This window comes from Aphelocoma coerulescens, chromosome 4 (assembly GCF_041296385.1).
Source record: "Aphelocoma coerulescens isolate FSJ_1873_10779 chromosome 4, UR_Acoe_1.0, whole genome shotgun sequence".
Lineage (NCBI taxonomy): Eukaryota > Metazoa > Chordata > Aves > Passeriformes > Corvidae > Aphelocoma > Aphelocoma coerulescens.
In genome coordinates, this window is record NC_091017.1 from 22,650,784 (window position 1) to 22,677,686 (window position 26,903).

Sequence of the window (26,903 nt, forward strand, 5' to 3'; positions counted from 1 at the left end):
GGGTATAGATGGAAATGCAGATTCTGATTTGGTGGGTAGAATTATTTCCTAAGTGAGGCTGCAACTTCAGTAACAATGCAGGCCTTTCATATACAGAATTTTCTAGAAAACGTGAATAATCCTTCAGTTTGATGTTCAGAGCTTTGTAATGTCTTTCTGGTTGCTCTGTGACATATTGAAATAAACAGAGAGCTATTGTTTATTCGGCTAGTAGGCCAGTATACTCAACAACTAACCACCTCCATTTCTTAATACTCTTTAAAAAAAACCTAAAAACCTGGGTGAAAGAAATTATTGGGAATAATTTTGTTTGTGAAGCATTTAAATTGATAACATCTCACAACAACCTGGCCACAAAATTCAACATTAACAAATTTTCCTCTATGACATGAGGGTTGCTGTCCCCCCCTGCTTTGAACTTTAGAGAAGCACTAACTCCATTTTCTTTGTGTAGAGAGGAATATTACAAAGACACCATGTTAGCTTAGGCTTTCTTCAGTTTAAGCTTTTAAGCATTTACATTGATGGGAGACAGGATGATTCTTGACCTTTTGAAGTGATTTTCCTTTGGCCATTACTCATTTGCAAGCTCATTTGAAAAGCACCTCAGAATCATCCTTAAGGCAAGAACTTAACTTATATAATTATTTTACTGTACAAAGGGAAAAAAGAAATCTCTAGTTGGTAGTAGATTCTGATGTGTATTTTCCCCTCATTCCAGTGGAATCTTAATTATGCAATTATGTCAGTCAGTCTTTTATGTCAGCAGACAGTCATTTTCTCAAAAGACTATTTATTCTATTATGTAAGTCTGTGAAGTAATCTTTGCTCCATTATGACCAGCAAAACCCTGTGGCATTGTGACTTCATTTTGTTTAATTCCCTTGTGAGAAAAATTCCCTCTACAGAAGTCCTGCAGAGAGCTTTTCTCACTATCTATGTAGAATACTGGAGTCACCGGTGCAGGAACAAATTTGTGTGGTGTATTTTGTCCTCATTTCTCCTTTTTGTGTGGATGTTGGTGTCCGTGGTGCGTATTTCTTGAGTATTTTGGTTTTGTTTTTAAAACGGGGAAAGGCAGCATGTAACATGCTGTATCATTGAGTGGGTAGCTAATCTCTTTTAAATTATGTCAGTTCTGTGTCTAAAATGCTTTTCAAATAAGGTATTCGAACAGAAACCTTCTGTAAGGTTGTGGTTTAACCCCAGCTGGCAACCAAGGACTGTGCAACTGCACACTCACTCCCACCCTTCTGGTGGGGAGGAAAATCAAGAGGGGGGAAAAAAAAGAAAGTAAAACTCTAGGGTTGAGATAAGAATGTTTAATTAACTGAAACAAAATAAAATATGCTAATAATACTAATGATAATTTTCATGAAGAGGAGAGAGAGTAATAAAACCCAAGAGAAACAAGCAATGCCCAATGCAGTTCTCGCTCCCTGCTCACCAATGCCCAGTCCATCCTCCAGCACTGATCAGTGGTTCCAGCCAACTCACCCTGGTTTGTACACTGAGTATGGTGTTCTGTGGTATGGAATAACCCTTTGGCCAGCTTGGATCAGCTGTCCTGGCCATGTTCCCTCACATCATCTTTGTGTGCCTTCTCACAGAGTATGGGAAACTAAAAAATCCTTTGTTTAGGGTAAACAGTACTGAGCGATAAGGAAAACAGAAGTGTGTTATCAATTATTATTGTCATGATAAATCCAAACCCCAGCACTGTATGAGCTACTAGGAAGAAAAAGAATTGTATTATAGTCAAAAGTGCCTGGGGGGCTGCAGGGGTGTGTTTATAATCAGGTGGTCTTTAAGGTCCCTTTCAACCCAAGTCGTTCTATGATTCTATGAAAACTAGGACATGTAGTTAAAAGGAAGATTCTCATTTACTTGCTTGTGTAAGTCAGAGGGCTCAGATTTTCCCAAGAATATGCAGTATTCTATCTGCCTGAATCAACAGTGTCATTAGTCTAAATAACAGGGCAGAAAAGAGGAAACTTAAGATATAAGTTGCTGGTAAACACTGTTTTCTAGAAAAATAATAGTTTGAAAAGTCTCTCAAAGCTGAAAGTACTAAAATTATTTGCAACCTAAAATATGAATAACTTTCCATCACTTAGAAAAAGAATGACCCACATGGAAACTTGCTAAGGAAATTTATCAAACTGCAGAGAAATACCTACCTTCTCTTTTTTTCCTCCCCTTTAAGTTCTGGGTCATTCAGTCCTATCAGCTGAAGCCAAAACATTTCATTAACTAGGCCATCATCACTGTTTGAGTGGACATGAGTAGAGCTGTTTTAAAACAGTGTCATATGTCAGACATAAGACCCCATTTTCCTACACAGCGAAGATAAATTCAGATATGCCACTCTTTTAAGAAGCATAGCAGATGTTGGTTTCTTCTCTTTATTAATGAGCTGCAAACTAAAAATGGAATCCCTGTTCCACATGGGGGTGGTTACAAGTACAGGCCACATTTCTTATGTTTAGAGATCACCTTACTTTCACATTGACCTGTATCTGTTCTCATATGTAAAGCAGGACATAAGAATTGCTTTTAACTTCAATGGGAGTAAAGAGAAATGTGCATTTATTTGAAATAGAAATGCTACATCTCTATGGTCTGTTCTTCCAGTTTAATAGAATATTTAGTCTATTAATACTAATAAAATGAGGGATGTGTTTCTTAAGAAAAGGAAGTTTTGAGACTGCCTTCTCCTGTTCCCTCATCTGAAGTCTAAGTAACACTTAAAATCTAGAGAAATAATAAGCCATTAGCCTAGTTTTGAGAGCCGGATTGGAGCAAATGATCTCCAGAGGTCCTTTCCAACCTAAACTATTCTGATTGTCACCAAACAGACAAAGCAAGCAACAGCGTAAGTACAGACTTGATACTCAATTCCAGCAGTGTATTATCAGAAACACCATTTTTTGGCTTTTTTCCCTATCTATTCTAGGTTGAACTCTAGTAAATCTTTATTGAATTTTCATCTTAAAGTTCATCATGTTTAGACTTATTTAGGCTTCTAGCAGATCCCCAAAATCACCAGACTCTTCATAAATCATTGTCGTGGGTTGGGTTTGTAACCGGGCGGAAACACCAATTTAGTGTAGTGGTTTGGTCTAAAATACTCATTACTGTTTATCTTCTGTGAGATAAGAATTAGGAGAAATGCAAAGCAGGCACCAACTTGAATGAATATAAAGAAGTTTATTAACAGACCTAAAAGAAGAAAAGAAAAAAAATTATACCACCTTTAGAACTCTCCTCCTCCCCCCACCTTCCTCCCTTCTCCCACTGACAATGTAAAGACAACCCTTAAGATGTTCAGTCTGTTTACCACTTCCATAATAACCTTGTTCAGTCCATTTAGAAAGAGAAGTCTCTTTTTGCTCGTGCTATGAAAACAGTATCACACCGAGACAGCCACCCACTTCCAAATATTGTTCAGTCCATTCAGGAAGAGGAGTCTCTCTGCTTGCGATGTGAGTCCCTTCCCCCGACTTGCAGCTTTTCCCGCAACTGCTTTCGAGGGTCCACTCTTGAAAGTTTTCTGGGGTACAATTTTAAGGTTGAGCTGTTCAGAAACAAAAAAAACAGAGGCCCTTCTCCTTCCCTGGGAGCAAAGGGTCATCTTCATCTTTAAGACTATCTCTGGAAGCATCTCTAGGAATTGAGATTTTTCTCCTTTCCTCTTTGGAGCAAAAGTCCTCATCTGGTTCATCTGGTTCATCTCTCTCTGTCCAAACTTCTCATGAAATTACAGCTGCGGCAGCATCTGCCTATCTCAGCGCAGGTGCTTCTGCTTATGAGTTGAACACTCCACCCCCCATATCTTCATGAAATTACAATGGGATACTCTGATATATCATAGCTTCACAACAGACTTTCAGCTTTAAGCATCTCCTCTCTCTCTTCCCTCAGGTTTTCAGCTCTTCACAGCAATAAAAGGGTTAATCTCACCTCGGCCTTGCAGCTGGAATGTGGCTTATCACAGTTGGTCACCTGGCCTCTGCCGGACAGAGGTGCCGCTTTGCTGAATCTCGGCCGCAGTGGAGGGGGGGGTTCCGAGCCGCTCCGGCTGCCCACGGCAAGGCAGTGGGGGGGGTTCCATGGCTGGAACAGGCCCATGGCTCCAGGCTGGCCGTGGCCCGGCCCGGCCTGGCCCAAGCAGGGCCTGGTCGGGCCTGCTGGCCCCCGCACGGGGCCTGCAGCCACCTGTCCCAGCGCCGGAAACGAGAGAGAGCTTGGAGGGGAGTTTGTCTATTCTTAAGTGTGGATCACAGAGGCGGTCACAGCTTTAAGTGGCTTAAAGAATTGTCCATATTCAAACTGGCCAGCTGATAGGTTCTATCAGGTCCCAGAGGAAGCTGTAAGCACCCCTTAGCAAGGATATCCCTTCCGGGACTATGCTTGCTAACCTATGACTTTACAGAGTAGATGAAAATTACCTGTTCCAGAAGAATAAAGAATTTCCCACAATTTTTGTAGTTGCACAAGTCTGGGTGTTGTGTCTGAGGACAGAAACGCTTTCTATCTTTTGATTGTTGGATGGGAATATCAGCTGCATTTCTCGTTCTTCTGGTGGAAGTCGTTGTCTTATCTGTTCTCTCCACTTTACTCGAGGTTTCAGAATTCTGAGTATTTCATCTGGGCTTTTTATGACAACTATTGATAGCTGCCCTGAGCAAGACACAAGCTACAGTTCAGACCATCCTACACAGGATTTAGATGAAGCATGTTCAGCAGTAGGAATGGCTGGTCCAGTGTTTTGGGGCTACCAGAATACAGATGTGTTAATTGAAATAGGGTATCGCTATTTGAAGTTTATGAAACTTTTGTTCAGGGTGTAGAGAAAATTTTTGATCACTTATGCCACCTGTTTGAGCTCAGTGATTACATTCAGGGCCATCTTGAAACTGTCAGCTTGTGTGACTCTATATTCTTTTGATATGAATTTAAACTTTATGATCATGGTGAGAGTTTTAGACTGGGTCAGTATTCTCCAGCAAAGTAAGAAAGCACCGTGTTTTGACTGAACTTTCTTCCTGGCTATCAAAAGCTGTTGGAGGCAGGATATGCAGAATGCTGCAGTTTACTCCTCATCCCAAAGTTACGGACAAAATTTAATTGATCAAATAACAGTGACGATCTGTCTTGCTGGAGTCTCACGGTGCTTGCAGCATTGAGGGAGTTCACACAAGCAGTGCAGAAGAGCTGTGTGAGAAACAAGTTTTCTGTGTGCATAGGAATGTCATGCTGAGTGGCATCCCTTTGTATGAAGATCTGCTACATCTTCATATTTGAGGGAGAAAAGGGTTGGAAGATTTTTAAGTCTAAGACCAATCTTGGATATTAGAATAATTGTTTACTGCTATTACCTGATTAACATTATTATGGTGTTAAAGATGTCAGGAAGGCGTTCCCCAGCTCTGTTTTTCTCACACCTGTTCAGTGATTCTGGGGACTAGGATGAGGTGCCCCAGCTGAAGTCTGCTGTGGCAGTCTGGAGAGTGCTTACAGAGACACAAGACCCTACCTATGAAAAAAGAAATTGATTGACTGTGGTTGTCTGTGAAAAGCCTAGTGCTATGTAAAAAAACTTACTGAATGTGACAACTGGAAGTGCAGTTGTGCCAGGAATATAACTGTGATGTAAACCAACACCATGCCTATGGCCTAAAATCCAGAAGGATGGGACTATATTACCTATAATGCAGTCTGTGTGAAGGAGACCAGGATGCATGTCCTAGACTATATTTTTGCCATTGAGTTATTTCTAGATGCTCCTTAGAATGGAGAAGAGAAATGAGGGAAAACTGGATGAGAATAGGAGGGGACACAACAGGTGTTGTGGACTTTATTCAGTTGTATATGGTCACAAAGTTTTGAGGTTACGTTTTTCTGCGTATAATGATTTCATAGAACCATACAATACTTTGGGCCGGAAGGGACCTTCAGAGGTCATGTAGTCCAAGCCCCATGTAATAATCAGGGACATCTTCAACTCTACCTGGCTGTTCAGAGCCCCCTTGCTTTGTTGTTAATCAGTTTCCGAAGGAAAAATCTGCTGTGCAGACAATCGCACAACTTGGCAATTTCCTGTTCACAGAAGCACCCAACATGAGCATGTCTCACAGACTCCTCAAAAATTCACCTTAGCGACTATGCAGCCTCTCTCATACTTTGAGAACTGAGGGCTACAAGGGTCATCCCCCAATTCTTTTTGGTGGCATGGTGATAACCCAGTGCACATCCTGTGAGAAAGAAAGCAGTGGAAAAATGAAAGCTCACCGCTGTATGGAGTTCTTTCAGAACACTACGCTGGCCTCTACTTGCATGTCCGTGTACTTCTCATGTTCCTCAAGCAGAATATGTGTGTTCCTTTCTCTCCAGAGGAGAGGAAAAAAGGTGCTATTCAGCTCCCTCCATTCAATGGTTCATGTATGTGGCTGGAAAGTAAAATATTCAAATCGTTCGTGAGTTACAAGGTGATGAATATCAAGTGGGATCCTACTCCTTGCATGGCTGTGCAGTCATTCATTGGGTGAAACAGCTTTTGAATTTAATGGGTGCTTTTCGCATGGTGCTATCAAATGCTACCATGAATGACTAGAATTCCCTGGCAGGTCCCTTCTTTTGATTTCACAACTCTGTAAAAGGTGAACCACACCCAGAGATATGCTTTTCAGCTGCAGGACAAATGCCATTGCTCTAATTGCAGGGATCCTGTTTTGTAGAAACACTGATACATTTATCAAGGCAGGGTTTTTTTCTCTGGCCTTGACATGTCAGTTGAATGCCTCAAATGCAAATAGTCAGCAGTACACTGAAAGCAGTATCTGCTTAAATTTTTTCACGGTCACAATGTTTTTCTGAGATACATGCACAAGAAAACAAAAGGTCTTGATTTCAGAACACTGAGGTGTCCTTTTAACAAGGTCTTATGCAAAGTGTCAGACAATCTCTCTTGATGCAGCTCAGTCCATTGGGTTTTTGGTACAGCTGAAGAAAAATAGAGTAATGTCACGAAGGGATTTGCTGCATGGGATTAGTAGCGGATCTTGTAAGACTGACATAAAATCAATCATGAGAGCCACCAAGAAATTGAAGTCATGTGCTTTCCTGAGGTTTTGAAATTCAGTGTTGATGAATGGTGCATGCCTTGTGGTAAGAGACTCCTTCGGCTTTGGAGTAAAGCAATGGGTTCACAGTCTGTTGCTAGACCACACTTTGAAGCATAGAATGCTTCAAATGCAAGAAAAGAGCACCTGCAAGAAAAGAGGTAGTTTACAGGAGTTTTCTTTAATGGTCCAATTTAGGAGCACAAATCCAGTGAAAATCCCTATCTCTAATAAATAGAGATATAGAAAGCTATATATATGAAAATACCAGTAGCTTGCATAAGCAGTAGAACCTAGATTTTTTTTTCACATAGTTTCCCACTACACAGGTATTAAGCAGAATCTGTTACTGAAATGCACAGAACAAAATAATCTTCAAATATCTCTTTACAAACAATGAAAATAAATAAAAGCTTTTGAATTTGGTGACCTATCATTTCATTGTTGAAAGATACATCTGCTGGATGAATTTGTGTCATCTTCTGAATACTGTAAATAAAATCCTACAGGCATTTTAATGTTAAATTTATGCAGTGAGGTCTCCTCAGGAGATGGGAAAGATATCAGAAGTATGTCTTTTTAAATTGCCACTCCAGGTAATATGGGCTATTCGTATACTTCTTTTGTAGGATTCTGTGTTCATTATATTCCACTTGTTTTATTTTTGGTTTTTTTTTTTATTCTCTCTGTTTAATGTATACTTGTTTGTAACATAAAATCTGTCTTGCAGCCCAGCAAGCAGATCTGAGATTTAACAGTCAGACTGACTTCTTTCCTTTTCATGTATTGTCTGTAGTCAGAGAAAGCCTGCAGGCCTGTCGCTTCCCCTAACTTTTCCTGAGCAACTCAAATCTTTTTGGATTATTCCCCTGAGCTGCGGATCCAAAGCCATTTAAGACTAATAGGTGTGTACATGTGTAACTGAGTGAATGACCTGGAGCCAGAGAAGGTTTTGCAGATGTACCTGTGGGTCTGCAGTCCCTCTTTTACCAGTGTTAGTGTGTTTCATGAAGAAGCTGATAAAAAGGAGCATCTGATCCTAGGAAGTACACAGTGCCAACATTTTTATAGAGAATAAATACTTTATAGAGAAGTCAGTGGAAAAACGCTGCCCATGGAATTCCCAGGGCTGTTTCCACAAGTGTGTTTTCACAAGAACCACACGTAAGATCAGACTCTGTTGCTGTTCCTGGAAGATCTGAGAGATTGGCAAGATCTGAAATTTTCTAATTTCCATGTAAACAGAAATTTTCCATAAATTGAAATTTCACTGCTAGAGGAAGTGAAACCAAGAATAATTAAAGAATTTTCTTTTTCTACAGCTTTTGTGTCCGAGCATTTACAGTAAAGCCTTACTAGATTTAAGCATTAACCACATAATTCAACACAACATCAGTCGATATTACTGTTCGTGCCTCACATGAGTGGGGATCTTACTGTCTTCTGTTTGGATAGAGTTAAGTAGTAGGCTGAAATACTACTTTGTAACACAAAACAAATATACCAGGAACCTGAGATTCAAGGTGCTGAGATCTGTCTGTTTACGAATGCAAGCCTTACCCCTTTAATGTGAGTTGCAGAACTGATTGTGTCTGTACTGCCTAATGCTGGTGGTGCAGTTAATCTTCGTGGCAGGGGCTGTCTTTCAATGGGCTCTTCCTATACATGCTGCTCTAAAGTGGCAAAATTGAAGCAAATTTTTGGAGTACTCATTTTTCCCATTGTTATCAATCTGGTCAGGTTAGTTTCTGTGCCTGCTTCTTTCCTTTGCCCCAGAAAGTTTTATTGTTTCATAGGAATAGTAGTTTTGCTTGGGGATTTGTTGTCGTTTTGTTTCTAATGTGACGTAAATTCAGAGTGCAAAAGACACATTGAAAATACTTCGTCCTATTCTAACTTAGTTTGAATCTATACTACTTGGTGAAGGTTGTGTAGTTTCCACAGCCACCAACCATGGGTGACCAGCCCTTAAAAAGTGATATATACCTTGAACTGTTGGTAATGGTCACTGTCCACACTGAAAATTCAACATTATGTATACATATACAGTGTGGAGAAGAAGAAAAACTATTCATATTCCTGAGAAAAAATAATTTGGGGGTGCTGATGGATAAGAGGCTGGAAATGACCCAGCAATGTGCCCTCACAGCCCAGAAAGCCAAACACAACCTGGGCTGCATCCAAAGCAGTTTGGGCAGCAGGGCGAGGGAGGGGATTCTGCCCCTCTGCTCTGCTCTGGTGAGACCCCACCTGCAGTGCTGCAGCCAGCCTGGGGTCCCAGCACAGGAAGGACATGGACCTGATGGATTGGGTCCAGAGGAGGGCTGCCAAGATGATCAGAAGGTTGGAGAATCTCTCATTTGAGGAAAGGCTGGGAGAATTCAGATTGTTTGGTCTAGAGAAGAAAAGGCTTTGGGGTAACCTATTTGTGGCCTTCCAGTACCTGAAGGGAGCCTACAAGAAAGATGGAGAGGGATATTTTACAAGGGCATGTAGTGACAGAGCAAGGGGGAATGGCTTCAAACGGAAAGAGAGTAGTTTTAGAATGGATATTAGAAAAATATTCTTTAAAGTGATGCTGGTGGGGCACTGGAACAGGTTGCCCAGAGAAGCTGTGAACGCCCCATCCCTGGAAGTGGTCAAGGCCAAGTTGGATGGGCTTTAAGCAGCCTGGTCTAGTGGAAGGTGTCCCTGCTCACGGCAGGGGGGTTGGAAATAGATGTCTTTAAGGTCACTTCCAACCCAAACTATTCTATGGTTCTATAACTCTGTGATCAGTGTAAGGGAAATCCCTTGATTCCCTTGAAGCAAGCTCACTGCTGCAATAACAACAAACTCACATTATATACGCTTGTATTCATTGAGTTGAGCTTATGTTAACTGAGTTCAGAACCAGTATGTTTAACAGACCTTTCCCAGAAATCTCCAGTGAATTTTAGAATGGTCAAGATAAAACAAATTTTTGTAATGCATCTTCAAATAGACTTTTTAAAGCCTTTGGTGTAACATAAGAATTTGGATGTTGAAATTCAAATTTGCACACTTCGTCCAAGAGTACATTTTAGCCTTGGTAATCTTCAAATATGCCAAAGCTAGCATTGTCCTGCAATTCTCAAAGCACTGAAGAAATGTTTAAGTGTCTGTGCAGTCAATACAAGACAAAAAAAAAAAAGAGAAAAGAAGCATATATTTTTTTATCTTGAAGAATAATGGGGGAAATTAAAAAATTAGCATAGTTACACAGAAGAAGAGCCAATAGGTGACATCTGAGGATTAGAAAAAGGAAACTTTAACTGAGAGGAATGAAGCAGTAAGATGGAGAAGTTATCTGAGCTCATGTGAATGCTGCTTAGCTTTCTGAACCATCTGTGGGACATGTGGGAGAGACTATAAAGAAAGATTTCAGACAAAAACCTAAGATTACCTTGGGCCCTATGTACAGAAATGACAACTGCTTGGACAGGCTTGGGATGTGTTAGCGAAGCATTGTCTTTTTAAAGCAGAAGTCTGCTCTGCTTCCCTAGCAAGAGATCCACAACCCAGAGTGCATCATGAACCTACAATAAATGACTCTAGTTAACACTTTAGATTATTCAGATCTCTCCAAAAAATCAGGTATTTTTCAAACTCTGTTGGGGAAGTTAAGGAAGAAACTCCTTTGCTGGTGAATCTGTTTTAAATGTTGACTGACTGTGGCAGCTTGAGATACTTTAATAAGGCGTGGAGTTAATACTTGGAAGGAGCACAAAGTTTAGACATACACCTTTCTGAGACTAAGTGAATGCCAGATGAGGAGGAGTAAGCTTTCAAGATATGTATAAGAAAATGGAAGCCAAAATACATGATTCAATTACTAAAGAAATTTTATGCACTCAAGGAACATCACAAATTGACAGCTTTGAGTGAAATGAATACATCAGCTGAAAGAAATTCGTATGTCTGAAAGAGAACAAATGATGTGGAAACAGTCTGATGTATCTAGACGAGTTGTTAAAATGTCAGTAGAGTATTACATTAGCAAAATATGAATCCTCATAATTGTCAGGGTTCCAAACCTACTTATAAATATTCTTGGTAATCAAAGGAGTCTAGATAGTCTAAAAGATAAACCTAAAGGATATCTAAAAATTAGTCTATTAGACCCAATTGAGCAGATCTAAATTTTTATAAGATTTAATCAATGCATACCTATCATCATTACATTTTTAAGGAAATAATAAATTGATACATGATTGTCTCTTCAATTGTTTTCATCAAAGAGCTTGTTCTTTTTCCCAGCTGTCTCTTTAAAATGATGTCAAAGATTTGCAGACCTATGATTCATCCATGCTCTTGATGCTAATTTGCTGTTGACCAGAGTACATTTGTGTTTCAGCCAAAATTATAAGCACTGAGGTATACTGAAGTATAGGATCAACTCAGCAAAATTTGGTCTTAATGAGAGGGAAAACCTTTAGGAAAATATCTGGACTGAAAGAAAGAGACCAGGAGCAGAAATCATAATTTTTCTGAATGTTGCTTGATTGATATTATACATTTATTTCAGCATGATCATTAACTTCCATGATATGAAAGAGCAGCTGAGATAAGACATTCCCTTTAGAGAAATACTTCAGGGGGGTATCCCATCACCTTTCATTATAGACAGAAATTTTTGAGGATAGGGAGATCAAGTTCTCTTTTTAAACTACCATCATTCTATTTTTTGGTTAGTGAAAATATTTAATTGGTGTTCTAAGGAATAATTTAAGTCTAATTTTTCTAGGAATTCATGAAAGTTTTAAGTAAAATTTTTAGTCTAGTCTTGCATGGCAGACCCCATTTAGATGTTTCATATGGTGAAAACAAAGCAGACTTCAAAGCAAATATGACTGCTGAAATATGAGTGCACATATATATTTATACAGAGAGATGTATTATGTACATCTTTGTGTTGAAATTTGAAAAGCTTAAAGTGTTCAAAACTTAAAATTTTAATTTTTTTTATTGACTCATGAAAAATTAAAGCTTCCACTGTGAGATTTTTCTGCACTTTTTCTTTGCTTTTCTTAACTTACTTTCTATTTTGGGGGGTATGTAAGATATGCAATAAAACTAATATTTACATGCCTTGTTGAAAGTAAAGAGAAGTTATTGAAATGTTGAGAATAAGGACTTCACTGTCAGTATAACAGGCTGTGGCTTTGCCCTCCTGTCTTTCTGGTAACTTCTTTAGGTCAAACTGATATTAGAATATACTTGACTTTTAGCAGCTTTGCTTGAGAGGTGTTGATGAAATCTCAAAATTATTGCATCTTTCAAGGAGCTTGCAGATTTTCCCCTATAAAGGAAATGGGCTTTGCCTGACTCCCTAGTCAGACAGTGTAACATTTTGTCACATGAATATCTAAGACATCAAGCACAGAAAGAAGGAGAGTATAAACACAGTTTTAAGAAGAACTGAAAGCTATGACCCAGGTAAATTCAAAATCAGTAACAAATCATGTTTATATTATATACTGTATATGAAAGCAATGTAGGTGAAGTTATCTTAATGTCAGAAGGTTTGTAAGGTGCAGTGCTAGTGCTCTAAACTGAAGTAGTTTTGAACTTTGTGAATAGATTTTCTCTTTAGGGAAACCTCAAACCCACTCTCAAATATGCAGTATCAGTATACTGTAAATTTATGTATATGTAAATTTAAACTCAAAGTCCATATAAATAATGATTGTGAAGTAAATATGTCTGGATATTTGCTTATCAACTGTAGGCACTTTTTTTGCCTCCTTTTTAACTCTGCTCCACAACCAAATTATGAAACATGACATACTGGGAAAGGAAATTATCTGTACATATGTACAAGCCAAGTAACCTTGTCTTTTATGCCACTGTGCTGTCTGTTATGTACTGTGATAAAAACATGACGCTGTTATAAATTGCAAGGGAACTTATTTTGCAATGGAGGTTTTCACATGTACTATGTGAAACTCTGAGACAGTGTGGACTAGAGATGTCCATTAGAAATTCTCAAGCAAAGTAAAACTCAAGAGAAAACTGGAGAGTTGGAGGTCTCCTGTCTGATTGTCTGGTATCAAAAATGTTGCTAACCAAATGAGAGCTTTTGGAAGCATGCTTCCATCCTTCATTTGAGGCCAAATTGCATATTTTGGAAATGTGTGTGGAGGTTCAGTTGCACGAGGATGCTTATGCAAAATACTATTTTGGTTAAAAATCAAGCATCCAAAAATTTCCCACCAGCTATTACGCATTATTAACATGTAGTCTTTATTGTTTTCAACTTTTTTTTTTTCATAGCACATCATTAACTCTGCCAAAGGAACAATTATCAGGTTTTTCTCTCTAAAGATTTTTCAGACTGACTTCTACCACAGAGTGGAAATTGTACAAACAGCCAAGAGCGGTGGGGAGTGTTACTTGTTGCTAAATACTGACCCTGTTTCTCTGTCTCCCTGGCAATTTCCTACACATAAAGCATTCGTGTCCCTCCTCTAGATGTACTAAAAGGAGCTGAAACAAAGGTTAGTCACTTTGATATTAGGCTGGAGTTCAGGAAGAAGTCTCTATGTTATAATACCAGCTTTCCTTTTAATGGTTATGACCTGCTGGGAATGCTTCAAGTTGGGGATAGGTTCTTCTACCTGTACTGACTTTTACTGCAAACTCTTATAAAGACCAGATGAAAATACCATTGATGCTTTCATCTATACTCTTTCCTTTTTACTCTTTTTGTGTCTTGTTTTGTTTGGGTTTTTTTAAACAAAGAATGGTGCACATCTTTGTCCTTTACCTTATCTCTGTCAGCACTTTTCAAACTGAAGTTGAAAACACAGAACAGTTTCAGGGCTGCTGGTGTACTCTGCTACAGCAACTTCAGTCCAACACTTTAAAAAAAATCATGGAGACATTTAAAATATACATGGGCCTAGTGTAATACAGGTGATCTATTTCACAGATGTTTCAAAATTTTTTAGATCTGCCCCTTCCTGTAATTAATCTTAAATCTTACCAAGTGTATTCTAAACCACAAGAAAAAAAAAAAAAAGAAAAAAGAAATCTTACTATAGCTGCTGCTTTTGTGGACAGGACCATTCACAATAAAAAGCAGAAAATTCAAATTAAATCATATGTGAGAATGGCCTAAGCAGAGAGTCAGTCTCCCTTAGCTAGAGCATTATTTATAGAAAGTGGGACAGCTCTGTCAGGAGAAGCTCAGGTGCATTGTTTAAATTGCTGTACCAAGGAGGACTGAGCTCCTGGTGCTGCATTTTCACCCTCACTGTGTCGGGCTCTAGTCCTAGGTATGTATGAGAGCCTCTGTCCTGCCAGTGATTTGGTTATCTAGGGAAGGCAAATGTTTCTGGTCTGGCCAGGTGCTCACACAGAGAACCACGACCTGAGAGCTCTGAGCAACATTCAGCCAGACCTTATTTATAGCATAATACTTCAGGGGCTCATCTGGTGTACAGAGATTCAGGTTCCAGCCACTGGGCTGCCTTACAGTTTAATATGAGCTGATGTTGGTTTTTTGAATTTTTTTTTTTTTAATAGCTGTGTATCATTGAATGTTTTGGTTTTAACTTGAGGTTTTGCTTTTGTTTGGTTTTGTCTTTCAAGAGAAACTAAATTGATGACAAACCAGCTATTCAAATGTGTGCCATTCTTGGATGAGCCCCTTTCTATTGCTTTGAATACCACAGAAAACTAACATGGGATTCAAAATTCCCATCCATCTTTTAGTTTAGCATTACTTCCCATAGTGTTTATGAAAGTCCCCTCCTGCTTCAGTCCTTATCCACAGCTCTGTGTTATTTTATACATGGGTTTGGATAACAGAAGTTAATCCAGAGGAAGGACATGTGATCTGTCCCCCAGATCTTCCTTATTAAAAATGTTAGAAGGGTATTATATTGCTGCATATGAAACTGGTTTTGCTTTCTCTGGATGCTTTTGTGATAAGTCCTTAGAGACTTCCTTTTCTTTCTTTCTTTAAGTCCTTAGAGACTTCCTTTTCTTTCTTTCTTTAAAGGTGACTTTCCAACAAATAGGAGAGATCATTCCCTTATTTCTGCTCCCCTGAGTAGATCCAAAAATTCAGTTCTCACTTCATTCTACTGGAAGTCTGATTTTTTTAATGTAGAAATAATTCTCATTTTATACCTAGCTTGATAGAAGACAGAGCTAATTAGTCTGAAGTGCTTAATTCATTACTTGGTTTGTTTTAACTCAGTTTAGCCTGTCAAAGTTCACCTTTTGTGACACTTGTAACACATTTAATTTAAGCTCAAGTCCAAACTTCATATGTCCTTGCAAAATGATTTTCATTTACAAAGGAGGAACTGCTTGATTTCTCTTAGTAATGAGACTGGAGTCAGACTACTTCTGCTTTGTACTGTGCCTGGTAGTTTCACCCAAAGCTGGGGGTTAGAAGTATCTCTGACAAGGTGTTTATTATAAAGTTGCTTATGCTCTGTCATTTCTTAAATACTTTTTTTTTTTTTCCCTCCACTTAACATGGACATTCAAAAAGGAGACATGGTAGTTCCTATGGATTATTGATTTTTCTGCTTCATTTTTCTAAGAACAGAGGTAAAAAAAAATGCCGTGGGGAACTAATAGACAAATCACATGCCCTTAAATTCCAGTCCTTTAAACTTGTATTTGTGTGTTCAGTTTTCTGTATATGGGAAAAGTCTCTGATTTGATTGAAACTCTCTGAAGCAGAGAATCGAGCAGATGTGTTTAGCCTCGATTTAGCTGAGGCTTTAACTGATTTGAAAGGGAGTTGGGTAACCAAGTTGTGATGCTAACACAAGTTTCTGGATTCATCCAGAGTTTTAAACCCCTGAGGTGACTTACTGCTTTCCACTTTGTGCCAAGATTCACCCGTCAAAAATGTTTCAAATGAGATTTAATGCAATTATTGTTTCCCCCTCACTGAGTTCTTCCTCTCTCTATGTGGAATTTGCCTTTCTCTATGTGGAATTTGCTTTGCAGGAGTGACAGTTTAAAGTCTGGGACTGCAGCTCATCAATTAACTTGGACAGGTCAAGGGCCATCTCAAAGGACTGTCACCCGTCCTTTACTCCTTACACAATCCCGCTGCACTTCCCCTGCAATTACTTGAGGAGCAATTTATATTAAAGGGCCAGAACTCCATGTATTTGCATAAATGTCTCACCATGTCCATATATAGATATAGATATATATATATATATATGAATGAGAATAAAAGTAGGGAAAAGCACACAATTTACAGTAGATCTTTAGTGAAGTGGAACTTACTGAACCTGAACAACTTTTTGATACCCAAGGGAAATAAGCAATCAGGCCAGATATTCAGGCTAAATGGTTTGCAGCTTTTCAAGTAAGTAGCTCATGTGTCAGTAGAAGTCCATTCAGTCTTGTGCATGTAAGGAGGATCATAAAACATGTAGTTGCTTATCTACAAGAATAATTTATATGCATTTGCACAGTTACTCTACTTGGAGGATTGTCTAAAAGTAATTAGAAGGCGGGTGGTTTTTATAAGGTGCATAAAGTGCTCAGCTTTTTCTTTCAGACCTTGCTTGGCTTTGCAATTATTTTGCTACAGTGTAACACAGGCAAACATTCTGTTTATTGATCACCTCCCCCTTTTCCATAGCCAAGTGGCAAATGGAAGTACTGAATGTTACGGAGCCATTCACTACCGTCAATATCTTATCTTCTGAAGAATAAAATGAGGCTTTGTAGAGGAACTTTTGGGGCAGGAGTGTGGTTATACTCTTAATTCTTGGAAGGAAGAAAGTATTAATTACAATTAACACTTAAAAGAGTTAAATTATTGTTACTGCTTGCCATTTCAGAATAGACCACGTACTTGAAAAGTACAGGGCACTGTAAAGGACAGTGGAACGGGGTGCTTTGTTATCATCCCCAGTGGAGAATTTATTCCCAGTGTTTCGCCAAACTGGTGGGTACTCAGAAACATCTTACCTGTCATTAGTCACCTAAATGTATATTGGCCATCTGCTTATATTTTGTGATTTAAGCTGATGAAAAAAGACAGAAGAGTAAACACTAAACAGGAAAAGAGAAAAGACATTAATGAACATGGAGAACAGTAATAGTTGGCAAGCTTGTAATGTAGATAGATATTGTAGAATTTTTGTCTGTGTAATGGGGATGATGCATGAACATCCAATATCTAGAATCATCCAAAACACATTTTGCAGTCATGCTAATAGGAATTGTTTCAATTTATCAGCATGACTTCACTAATGTGAAGAAAATGTTTAACCTAGTCAAAACAGAATATGCAGCTTTTGCTTTTCAAAATTCACTTGTTAGTAATTTGAAGTAAATGAAGTAGGCATCAATGAAAAATAGGTCATAATAGGAAGGTAATTTTACTTTATGTTCCCTTTTTTTCCCCATATATTGTAGGGTTTTATTAGAATTGTATGTTTTCAAAAGCCTCTTTGAAATTAAGTCTTTCTGACTGGCTTTCATTGAAATAGTAGCACTTCAGAGCTCTATAGCCTTTCCAGTCCTGTTGGGATGGTTATACAGGGTAAATATTATGTGAAAAGTACTTGCAGAAGCCAGTCCAACTGAGAAAAATACGTTGTTTATTTTAATTTTAGGTACTGTACAGACAAAGCTGAATTATCTTAAAAATCACCACAAATAATTCATCATGTTATTTAGGTACTTTTTCCCTTGTCATGTCATCAGATCTAATGGTTCTTTCTTAATTTATGACAGAAATTCTGTGGAATAAGGTAAATGTCAACTATAATGATGCTGTTTGTTATGATGAAAACAGAGAGAGAAGGAAATTATGTTTAATGCATCAAAGAAAGAAATTTCAAATAGGTTATTTCTGTTACCTTGATTTAATATGTCTTTTGGGGAGAAGGGAAGGAAGGAAGGAAAGGTGAGGGATTAGTACCAAAAGTGACAGTGTGAAAACATGCATCATAAAGAATGGCTAGAGACTCTCAGATACAGAAACATATTTCTCTCATCTATGAAGGAAGGATTCTTTTAGAGACTACTAGACATAATAATATCCAATATGTAATGACCAGCTGGTGCCTTCTGGCCTGGAGAATTGTTTGACTCTTCATATAAAAGGTAGTGAATTATACAGTTCTCAAATTCATCAACCATCTTTTTCTACCTGGGTCTTCATTTGGTTCAGGTAACGCTTTGTTTGTTGGAAAAACCCACCACCAATAATTGTACTGGAGAGTAAAACTTAGGCAAGACATGAGATTTATTTCGTACTGAGATTTTTTTTTAAAGTCAGCACGCAGGAAGGAGTGCACATCCTAGTTCACACCTTGTGTTACAAGAACTTATCAAGTGTTTCTGGGATCCTGGTGCTAAAAAAGTGTAAGTTTACAGGCAAAAGTAAATTTTTTTCCTGCTGCAGCTTCTTCTTGAAAGAGACCAGAGGATGTTCCAATGCACCAGGAGAGAGAGTGGATAGTTTTGGTGAGGACTTTCCTGTACTGAAACTTGGAAAATTCAAATTCTGCTTCAGATTTTATTACATAGGATCTTGGGAATATGTTTGCCTTTTTTGCTTCCCTTCCCATCTCTAGTTTTTCTCCTGTAATCGGAATGTACTGTATTGTGGTGAGGACTATTTTGCTATACTTTTTGTGCTGTATTTGCCACAATGAAATCCTAGTCTTGCTAGTATTCTCAATATAGCAGTAATGTAACACTAATGATTATTACTGAATAAAGATGCAATAGAAAAATATGTAGAGCTTTGCAGGTGTCAGCCTAACGACAGTGTCAAACAACCAGCAATGCCTGCACTATTTGTGTTTCGCAAATAATTAAATCCTATTTTTGTTAAACCACCAGATTTAACAGACTTCCTGATACCTTTTCCAAACAGGTAAAAGACTCTAGTGTGCCAGGTTTTCCCCTGCTGGATCCGTGGGCTCACAGAGCAACAGTAATTCTGCTTTCCCACACTACACTTTTCTGATTATCTCTTCCACCACTTGCAGTAGGAAAGACTGAGCTGATTCTGGTCTTGCATTATACAAAGCAAACAGCATGTGGCATTTCTGGTTCAGTGATGACTTCCAACTGGCCTTTCTTTTACTGTCACAGCTGAAACTGCCTTCTCTCTTCTCAGCAGCAGTGAAGGCATAGAATGAGACCAGTTAAAATGGTTCACTCTTGGTTGGCTCTTTCACTCCATAGAGGACCCAGAATAGTCTGAGTCCTTCAGCCATGTGACACTGAAAGGCTAAATGAGGAGCTACTTGGATCTGAACTGTGACTTCACTGTGCTCTGCCACCGCTCTGCTGTCTGCCACCAAAGCTTTCCTACAGATTTCTCTCTATTGTAACATGTTGTGTTCTCAAAGATAGTTTTCCAACCTTCCTGACTTCTCCTCCGTGCACACTTTCTCCAGGGACTGGTATATTTGGCTTGGTGCTTCTCCATCATGGTGGCTTCTAGCCTGTGCCTAGAATGAGCCTAAAGTCATCAATGGGTGTTGGGAGAGGAGGTAGGAGTAAGATGCACAGAATTGGAACAGAAAACACTCCCATACCCTTGGCCAATTACTAGGAGTGCTGTTTCTGCACCCTTACTGCCAGTCACACCCTATCCAGGTTCTCAGACCCGCCCAAGCTCTTGCTGAAAGTCACTCCACTCCTGCTGCCAACAGAAGATCCACAGGTACAAACTGTACCTGTGTCTGCAGCTGTCAGCATATTCCCTGCTTCTTTGCTTCCCCTATGGGCTTTCTCCTCCATTTGCAATGTGCTTTTCACCCAGCATAATTGTGATGTGGCTTTGGCAGAGAGTGCCTTGCATGTCTTTCACCCTCCTACAGCTCTTGAAGGGAAAGAAAAGAAGGGGCAAAGGGACAATAGCAACAAAGGCCATGACTGTGCAATGTAGGGAGTAACAGGAGGAAGAACAGAAGGACAGGAATTGCCAGCAAGACAGAAAAGTGAAACTGTATATTTACCATGTAAAGTACAGTAAAGCATCTTTGGGAGGAACCAGGAAAGACCTGGAGCACAACAACTCTGCAAAGTGCTGAATAACAGGGAGCTTGAGTGAGAGTCTGAGAGGCTGAGGAGGACAGCTAGCTGGGTTATTACAGAGAAGAGAAGGATTTGGCATTAGAAAATTTGGCTTAATATTCACTGGACAGAAGTGACAAGTGAAGGGAGAATTTATTCTCTGGTTTCCTTTTAACATAGATAAAATTGAAAAGATGTTACATATTTCTGTATCTCAGAGCATCACATTTGCTCTGGCACCAATGAAAGGAATAACTTGACCCCACTTTTCTTCTTCTTCTTCTTTTGTTTTCTCAAGGTTTTTGTTTTTTTTTTCTGTTCAGACCATGCCAAATAAACCTTATGGCTCTTAGGCCCTGTGTCCTCCTCCCTCCAGCAGCCTAATAGCTTCTAAGCAAGGTACATCACAGGATGGCTCAGGCAACATAGGAGATCTATAACATGAGTTTAAATGGAGACAAAATAAATCTACCTCAGCAGCAGTCCCTGCAAAATCACTTGAAAACACTGGTTGCTCTAAGGGCTGACTTTACTTCATAACCACTTTCTAAGTTTTATGTAGTGAGGCTAAAGGATAAAACACAAGCTCTCAACTAAACTCAATCGTGTTGTAGTTTTTGAAAAAGCAGAAAGCTTTGAAATCTTTGCAATGTACTGCATCAATACTCTTTTTTTCTTTTTCCAATTCTCCAGCCCAGCAGAATAACTCTTGATTCTGGTTTTGTGATGCATTCATTTGTGATAAGATATTCAAGGCCACATCATGCACTGTCTGTTGAAATGCAGTAAATATTTAATGTTCTGTTTATTTCTATAATGCCCAAATGAAACTACTTTCTATCTATTTACCTATCTGCATGTGCACATACACACACACACTCTTGGAAATAGACACACATTCACATATTTAAACCATGTAGAAACTGAGTGAAAGAAATTGGAAAAAGGGTATAATACTTTGCATTTTTTGAAAATGAACAAACTAGTTAGTCCTCAAGCTACTCCATTAAGTAAAGGCAAGATTATCCCCTTTATTCAGGAGGGGTGACAGAGGTCCAAGAGTGTACGTTTCACTCCAAGTCTGACAGGACAGATGGAGTCAGTATCTGGGCCACTACTTAGAATTGGAATGGTTTTATTAACCTGGACCTCTCTTATAATGCAGAGAGCAACCTAAAAGTTGGCAGTAGGCTAAAGCTTAAATTTAAAGGTTATTTGGCGGTCACTGAAGCAAGTCTATTTCCTAATGGACAGATGTCCACTTAACTAAAGCCCTCCCAGATGACTTCTTGTCTGAAGCTATGCCAGGTAAAGCAAAGACTGAGTGGATGTGTCAACTCAAGTAACCTCTTGGAGAGAGCAGCGTTCCCCGACAGTCTGGGCACCAGCTCAGTGGCACAGGAGCATTTGCTTGTGGCACATGGTCTCTGGTAGGTCTGTCAGTCAGTTGCTTTATATCAGCACTTTTAGAATGCAAGTAGTTTAAAAAAAATTATAGCATTGCAAGGTGAGGGATATTTGTCAGTTTGTGTTTTGAAAATGGGGGGGAAACTGTGTTATTTAGATTGAAATAGTATTGTTAAATGGAACATGTTGCCCTACATAAATTAGGGTTGGAGGCCCATGGTTGGTTGTTTTACAGTCATGAAATATTTATCTGGCCAGCCTTGAGTATACCAAGTTTTAAATTTAGGTACACATTCTCAGAACCTACATCATAATCATTATAAATAGTTAGAATTAATATTAATAATTTTTTTTTTGCCTCATGTAAATTAGAATATGATCTGGGAATGGTGTCCTTATGGGGAGATCCTGTGCCCATTGAAATGGCTCTCTACATGTATGTGTCTTATCACTCTCTGAATTTCTTTGAATACCTGAAGGATCTCCTGGGACTTAGAATTAAACAAATGAAAAGTTGACCTCTGCATGGTCAGAGCTGTTTGTATGGCCAAACAGATGGGGAAGGGGGCATTATCTTATCAAAATTAAGGGTTTAGATTACTGAAAAGCAGGTGAAACTTTTGGTTTTAGCTCTCTCTCCTCTGTAGACAGAAGCTCAGGTCCTAGGCTGGCTTGGTTAAGGTAGCAGTGTATTTTATGTGGGTGTGAGGAAATAAACTTTAGATAGACACTTTTTCCCCACACTGCATCTGTTTTACAAGAACAGCCTCTCTCTGCTGCTCCTCCAGGGGCTGCATTAACGTGCAGCACTGTAAGAGCTGATCAGTGCAAACATAAGGTATATCAGCCATTAACCACATTTGAGTCAGACTGCTGGAAAGAAGACAACCCCTCCCTGCTGTTAAAAACCGTGGCTGGTCGCTGGTGGCACTTCTTCCACGGACATCAGCAGTGGAGCTGGAGTGACGTTGAGGGAACTGAGGGCATTTGGGGAGGGAAGTTGTAGCAAACGGAGAGCGGCATGGCTGAAACCTGTGGGACTTCAGCTTCCAAAGTTCCTGAGGCAGCAATCGCTGAAGACCTGAGAATGGTCATTATGGCTTTTTTAGGGGCCTGGATGTGCTCATTATTTTTTAGGATATTTTCACAGTATTGGTAACTCCTCAGTTCTGAAATTCTTTCTTTCCTCTAGCTTTAAGTTTCTGCAAATGTTCTGTTTCTGTTGAATAGAAAAGACAATTATTCGTTTTTAATATTTTTATGATACCTTGAACTAACCACACAGCACAAGATTTTTTTCACTGTTTAAATGGGTGACATCAATTTTTGTTTTTAATGAATGAGTATTAAAGAGAATGGAAATGAGGAAGTGAAAATTACTTTATATCTGTGGTGGATGTATATTAAGTCAATAACGTGTTCATTATTTGAAGTAATTTTATTTGAATTTATTTTTTAAATTCAGTCTCTTTCCTGTCAAATTTTTACATGGTGTCCTTTACCACTGGAATTATTATTCAGAAATCCACTCAAAATTCTTTTTTGTATTAGTTAGAGGGTATTTGTGAGCTACAAACTCTTGGCTGTCTCATGTATTCTGTTATATGTGTCTACAGAGTTCTGCAAAAAATTCCATTTAGTGTGGCCAGTTTAGGGCACTAGAGGTTTTAAAGAGTCAGTAAGGACATCTGGTTCCTAGATAAGGCCTCAAAATTCTTAGTATTATCTAAACTGAGGATTAAAAAGTTATTATTTTCCAAAGGTTTCCATTACATTTCTTATTCTGCCTACTGTGCATTGTACATTATTAAAGAGTACTGCTCTGACATGCCCCCCAAAGAAGTGAATTAACATTTTGTGTGAACTCTGTTCTTTTGTGAAGAAGTAATAATGATTCAAGCAGCTCCAAAAGTTTCTCAGATGAATCAGAATTTATTACTTGTAAAATTAATGCCCATTACATTCACTGATACTGTGCATAAATTGTCATTTGTAGGAAAAAAATCCCCTCTTTTTTGCTGTTTGCCCTTATTGATAATAGATCTGTGACTTGTGGAGAGGATAGGGACAAATGCAGCACATGACTGACATAATTTGTGAGACTTTTGCTTCACACTGCTCATCTCTCGTTCTCTTTACATACCTTTTCTTTTGTCTCTAAAGCAATTCTAGTTGTGATTTGTTACAGGTCTTACAAGAGAGTCCATTCTAGGCTGTGAAAAGATGAGCCCTGACTTGTGCTTGGGATCGGGTTTGAAGCCTTTTGAGTGTTACTATTTGTAGAGAAGTTCTCACCTGCCAAGGTGGACCTAAGCAAAGGTGAAATTGCTGCTGGTGCTTTTTCTTGGCAATGTTAGTTATTTTTGTTTGTTTTTCTTTTAGTAGAATCAATCATCTTGCCGTTGGTTTAGTTTAGCTTTTCTTGAAATGCTTATTTCTCTCTCTTGAAGTAAACCCTTAAATTTTATAGGTATACAACTGTTTTTGCCAACCATAGCTGAAAGAAGACAAATGCAAGTCAGGAGAAACAGGAGAAATACACAAGTCAGTTATGATGAATTTAGATATATTATAACTAAGAAGATGCCTTCAAAAGAGGTTTCTTCTGAAGAAAATGGGTTGATCAACCTCTCACTGGTTGACTACCAGGACTTATCAATGGCTTGTGTCAGTTTAGGATATAACTACTATGTTATGAGCACTTCTTTGATTTCTGCTTCCTGTCTCTAGTGGGACTAGAAAAATCAAAGTCAGAAGAAAGTGTAGTAAGACATAAAGTGGGGATTTAGACTGTTTTATAGGAACATACTTAACCTCTCTGTACAATTCTCTGTCTGTGTAACGGGGATAATGTATTTAACTACAGCACGAGACGTCTGAGGATTAATCGGTTAATGAATTCATAGAACCCTGAGCATGAAAAGTGCACTCTAAATGTTTCCCATAGAATTTTCTCCATTACCTAAAGAGAGAGGAAGAAAAAAGCTAATTCATTGCTTTAAAGAACTGTGCAAATTCCATCAAGAACACAGATAATTAAAGTAATATTAATAGATTTTAGGTCTTCATTTTCCCCTTGAGGCCAGGTGTCCCTGATTTTTTTTTCCTGTTCCCGTTCAGGTAATGTCCCTGACTCAGTTGTCAAAGACTGAGAAGCAGAAGTGCCCATCTAGCTTTGAACTTGATCCCCACAGTGAAGTTGCAAGGTTAAGTAAATGGGGTGGGTTGGGTTTTTTATTTTAAACTGAGCATAGCACTTCAAAAAGGTTCTCTCTCCCCCCTCCCCCAGTGTATTTTTAGGTTGTATGCACTCCTGCCTATGTCTGTTCCTTAGTCCCAGTTGAAGATTTCAAGGGAGTCGAGGGCTCTATATTGTTTCTCCCATGTATTGCAGATAGGGGGAGGAGGTGGTTATTAGAGAGAAGCGCTCTCACTCGCTCGCTCTCTCTGTTTCTCCCTCTCTGGCTGATAGCACTTATCTCTCGCTCTCTCTCCTTCTCCTAGGTGATCCATTTCTAGGCAACGTGCTGGCTGGTGCTGGAGCTGCCAGCTCTCTCTGCATCCCACCAGCAAAGCAAGCTCCAAAAGCAACCTGCAGACCATCATCTGCTTTCCTCTGCCTCGCTCCGGGTACTCCTCCTCTCGCTTCTGCCCTGTCCAACCACCACCTTGCGCGACAGAGACAGCACGCTGGGCTCCATTGGCAGATTTATTTTTTTTTCCTCCAGTTGTGGGAAGCGATTTTTCTAAGCGAAGGGTGGGGGGAAATTTCTGCATTACTATCTGCATTACCCTGAAGTTCACTTTGTTTTTTGGCCTCCGGGGGGGCTTTTCCTGCAGGAATCTGGCTGCTGGGAGCGGGATCGCCTGCTCCCTCGGTCGCCCGCTCCTCCCACCTCGCTGAAGGCGAGCTATTTGCTGCGGGCTCCTGGGGCTTCTCTGGCCAAGAGGGTTTGTGCGTGTCTGCTTGTGTGTGCGTGTCTGCTTGTGTGTGCGCGTGTGTCTGTGTGTGTGAGCGTGTGCGTGGTGTGGGTTGGAAGTTGCTGTGCAGCAGCGGGACCGAGCGGATCCCTGGACCCAGCGGAAGGATGGGGATTGTCTGACCAGCAGAGGCGTCTGCTGCCCGCGGCGGCGCCCGGGCTGGATGGATTTGCTGCCGGCGCTCCCAGCAATTCTGGTGCTGCCCAGGAGCCCCGCGAAGTGACGCGGGGTTTCGCCGCGGAGAGAAGCGCTTAGGAGCCGCGGGCTCGCGCCCTGACCAGCCGCGGCTCTGCGCCAGCCATCGGGATTTACACGCTCCTCCGGCTGCACCTCAAACTCTTGGGCTTCCTGCGCTGCACTGTCCTCCACGGCCGCACCGTGTGGCGAAGAGATCTGTTCTTGTAAAGCCTGGACCTCTGGAGGAGATGGAAGTTTTCTCCCTCATCCTGGTCGTGTCCGTCTGTTGGACTCGAACCTGGAAAGCGGCGATTGCAGATTCAATCATTCATATCGGTAAGGGGGTGCTGCGCCTGCTGGTGCTGCTGGACACTTTTCCAGCTCTCCTTTGCAACCTTCCCTCTCTTGGAAGGCTTTCCCCCTCCCCCCGCTGCCCCTACTCTCTTTTATCGCTTGATCGCTTGCTTTTTTTCCTGTTGTTTTGTCTCCTCTTATAACTGCTTTCCAACCAGGATCTCAGGCGTCCTCTTTTTCCCCTACTGCGCTGTGTAAAGGTTTCTTGGCGGCGGGGTATGTGCTTTAGACCTTGAGGTTTTGATGAGGCTGATGATAGGGGCGCCCAGGGCTCGGGCACTTCCTCGGTTCCTCCCCACCTCCCCTCAGCTCCAATCTGCCTTCCGCTGCCCCGGCTCGCCCTCGGCCGGGGGAGACCCCACGCCTCTCTGTGTTCCTCACACCGCGGAGACGGCCACGCAAAACCCCCAACCCCCCCCCCCCCCCCCACTTTTTCTTCCTTCACACCCCCCATCCCGCCTTCCTCTCCCGCGGCGGAACAGGTGGTTTGGCAACGTGAGCGCTTCCCCTGCCGCGGGCGGGCAGGGCGGCCGCGGGGGCGGGGGGCTCTGGCCGTCCGGCACCGCTTCCCGGCCGCCACCCCGCCGGCTCCGGGTGCGCCTCCCGGAGACGCGGCTCCCGGGAAGGGCAGCGGCCTCCCGTCCGCCCCGGGGGCAGGGGGCAGCTGGGGTGATGCCGGTGCACGGCGCTGCCCGCACTCCCGCCGCCCGTGCCCCCTCGCTCCCCGTTATCCCGAGCCATCTCCGGCACGCCAGCCCTCCCTCTCGGCGGGCGCATCCCTGGGAAGCGCCGAGCCCCGCTGCCGAGCGGCGC

At 40.5% G+C, this 26,903-nt stretch overlaps 1 protein-coding gene across 5 annotated transcripts in view; it reads left to right on the forward strand.

Annotated features, from left to right (window-relative positions):
* GRID2 (glutamate ionotropic receptor delta type subunit 2) overlaps positions 1-26,903 on the forward strand; it is an 824,945-nt gene that overhangs the window by 109,760 nt on the left and 688,282 nt on the right. For 3 of the 5 annotated variants that reach the window (XR_011150528.1, XM_069013072.1, XM_069013078.1), the window contains exon 1: positions 25,898-26,072. The exons of 1 other annotated variant lie outside the window; for it this stretch is intronic. Coding sequence is in view for 3 of the 4 variants with exons in the window: in XM_069013072.1 (XP_068869173.1) it covers positions 25,985-26,072 (88 nt within the window). In the remaining variant the exon portion in view is untranslated. Of the gene's footprint in view, positions 1-25,696; positions 26,073-26,903 lie in introns of those variants that run through there. One more of the 5 variants, XM_069013077.1, reaches the window with a different exon arrangement.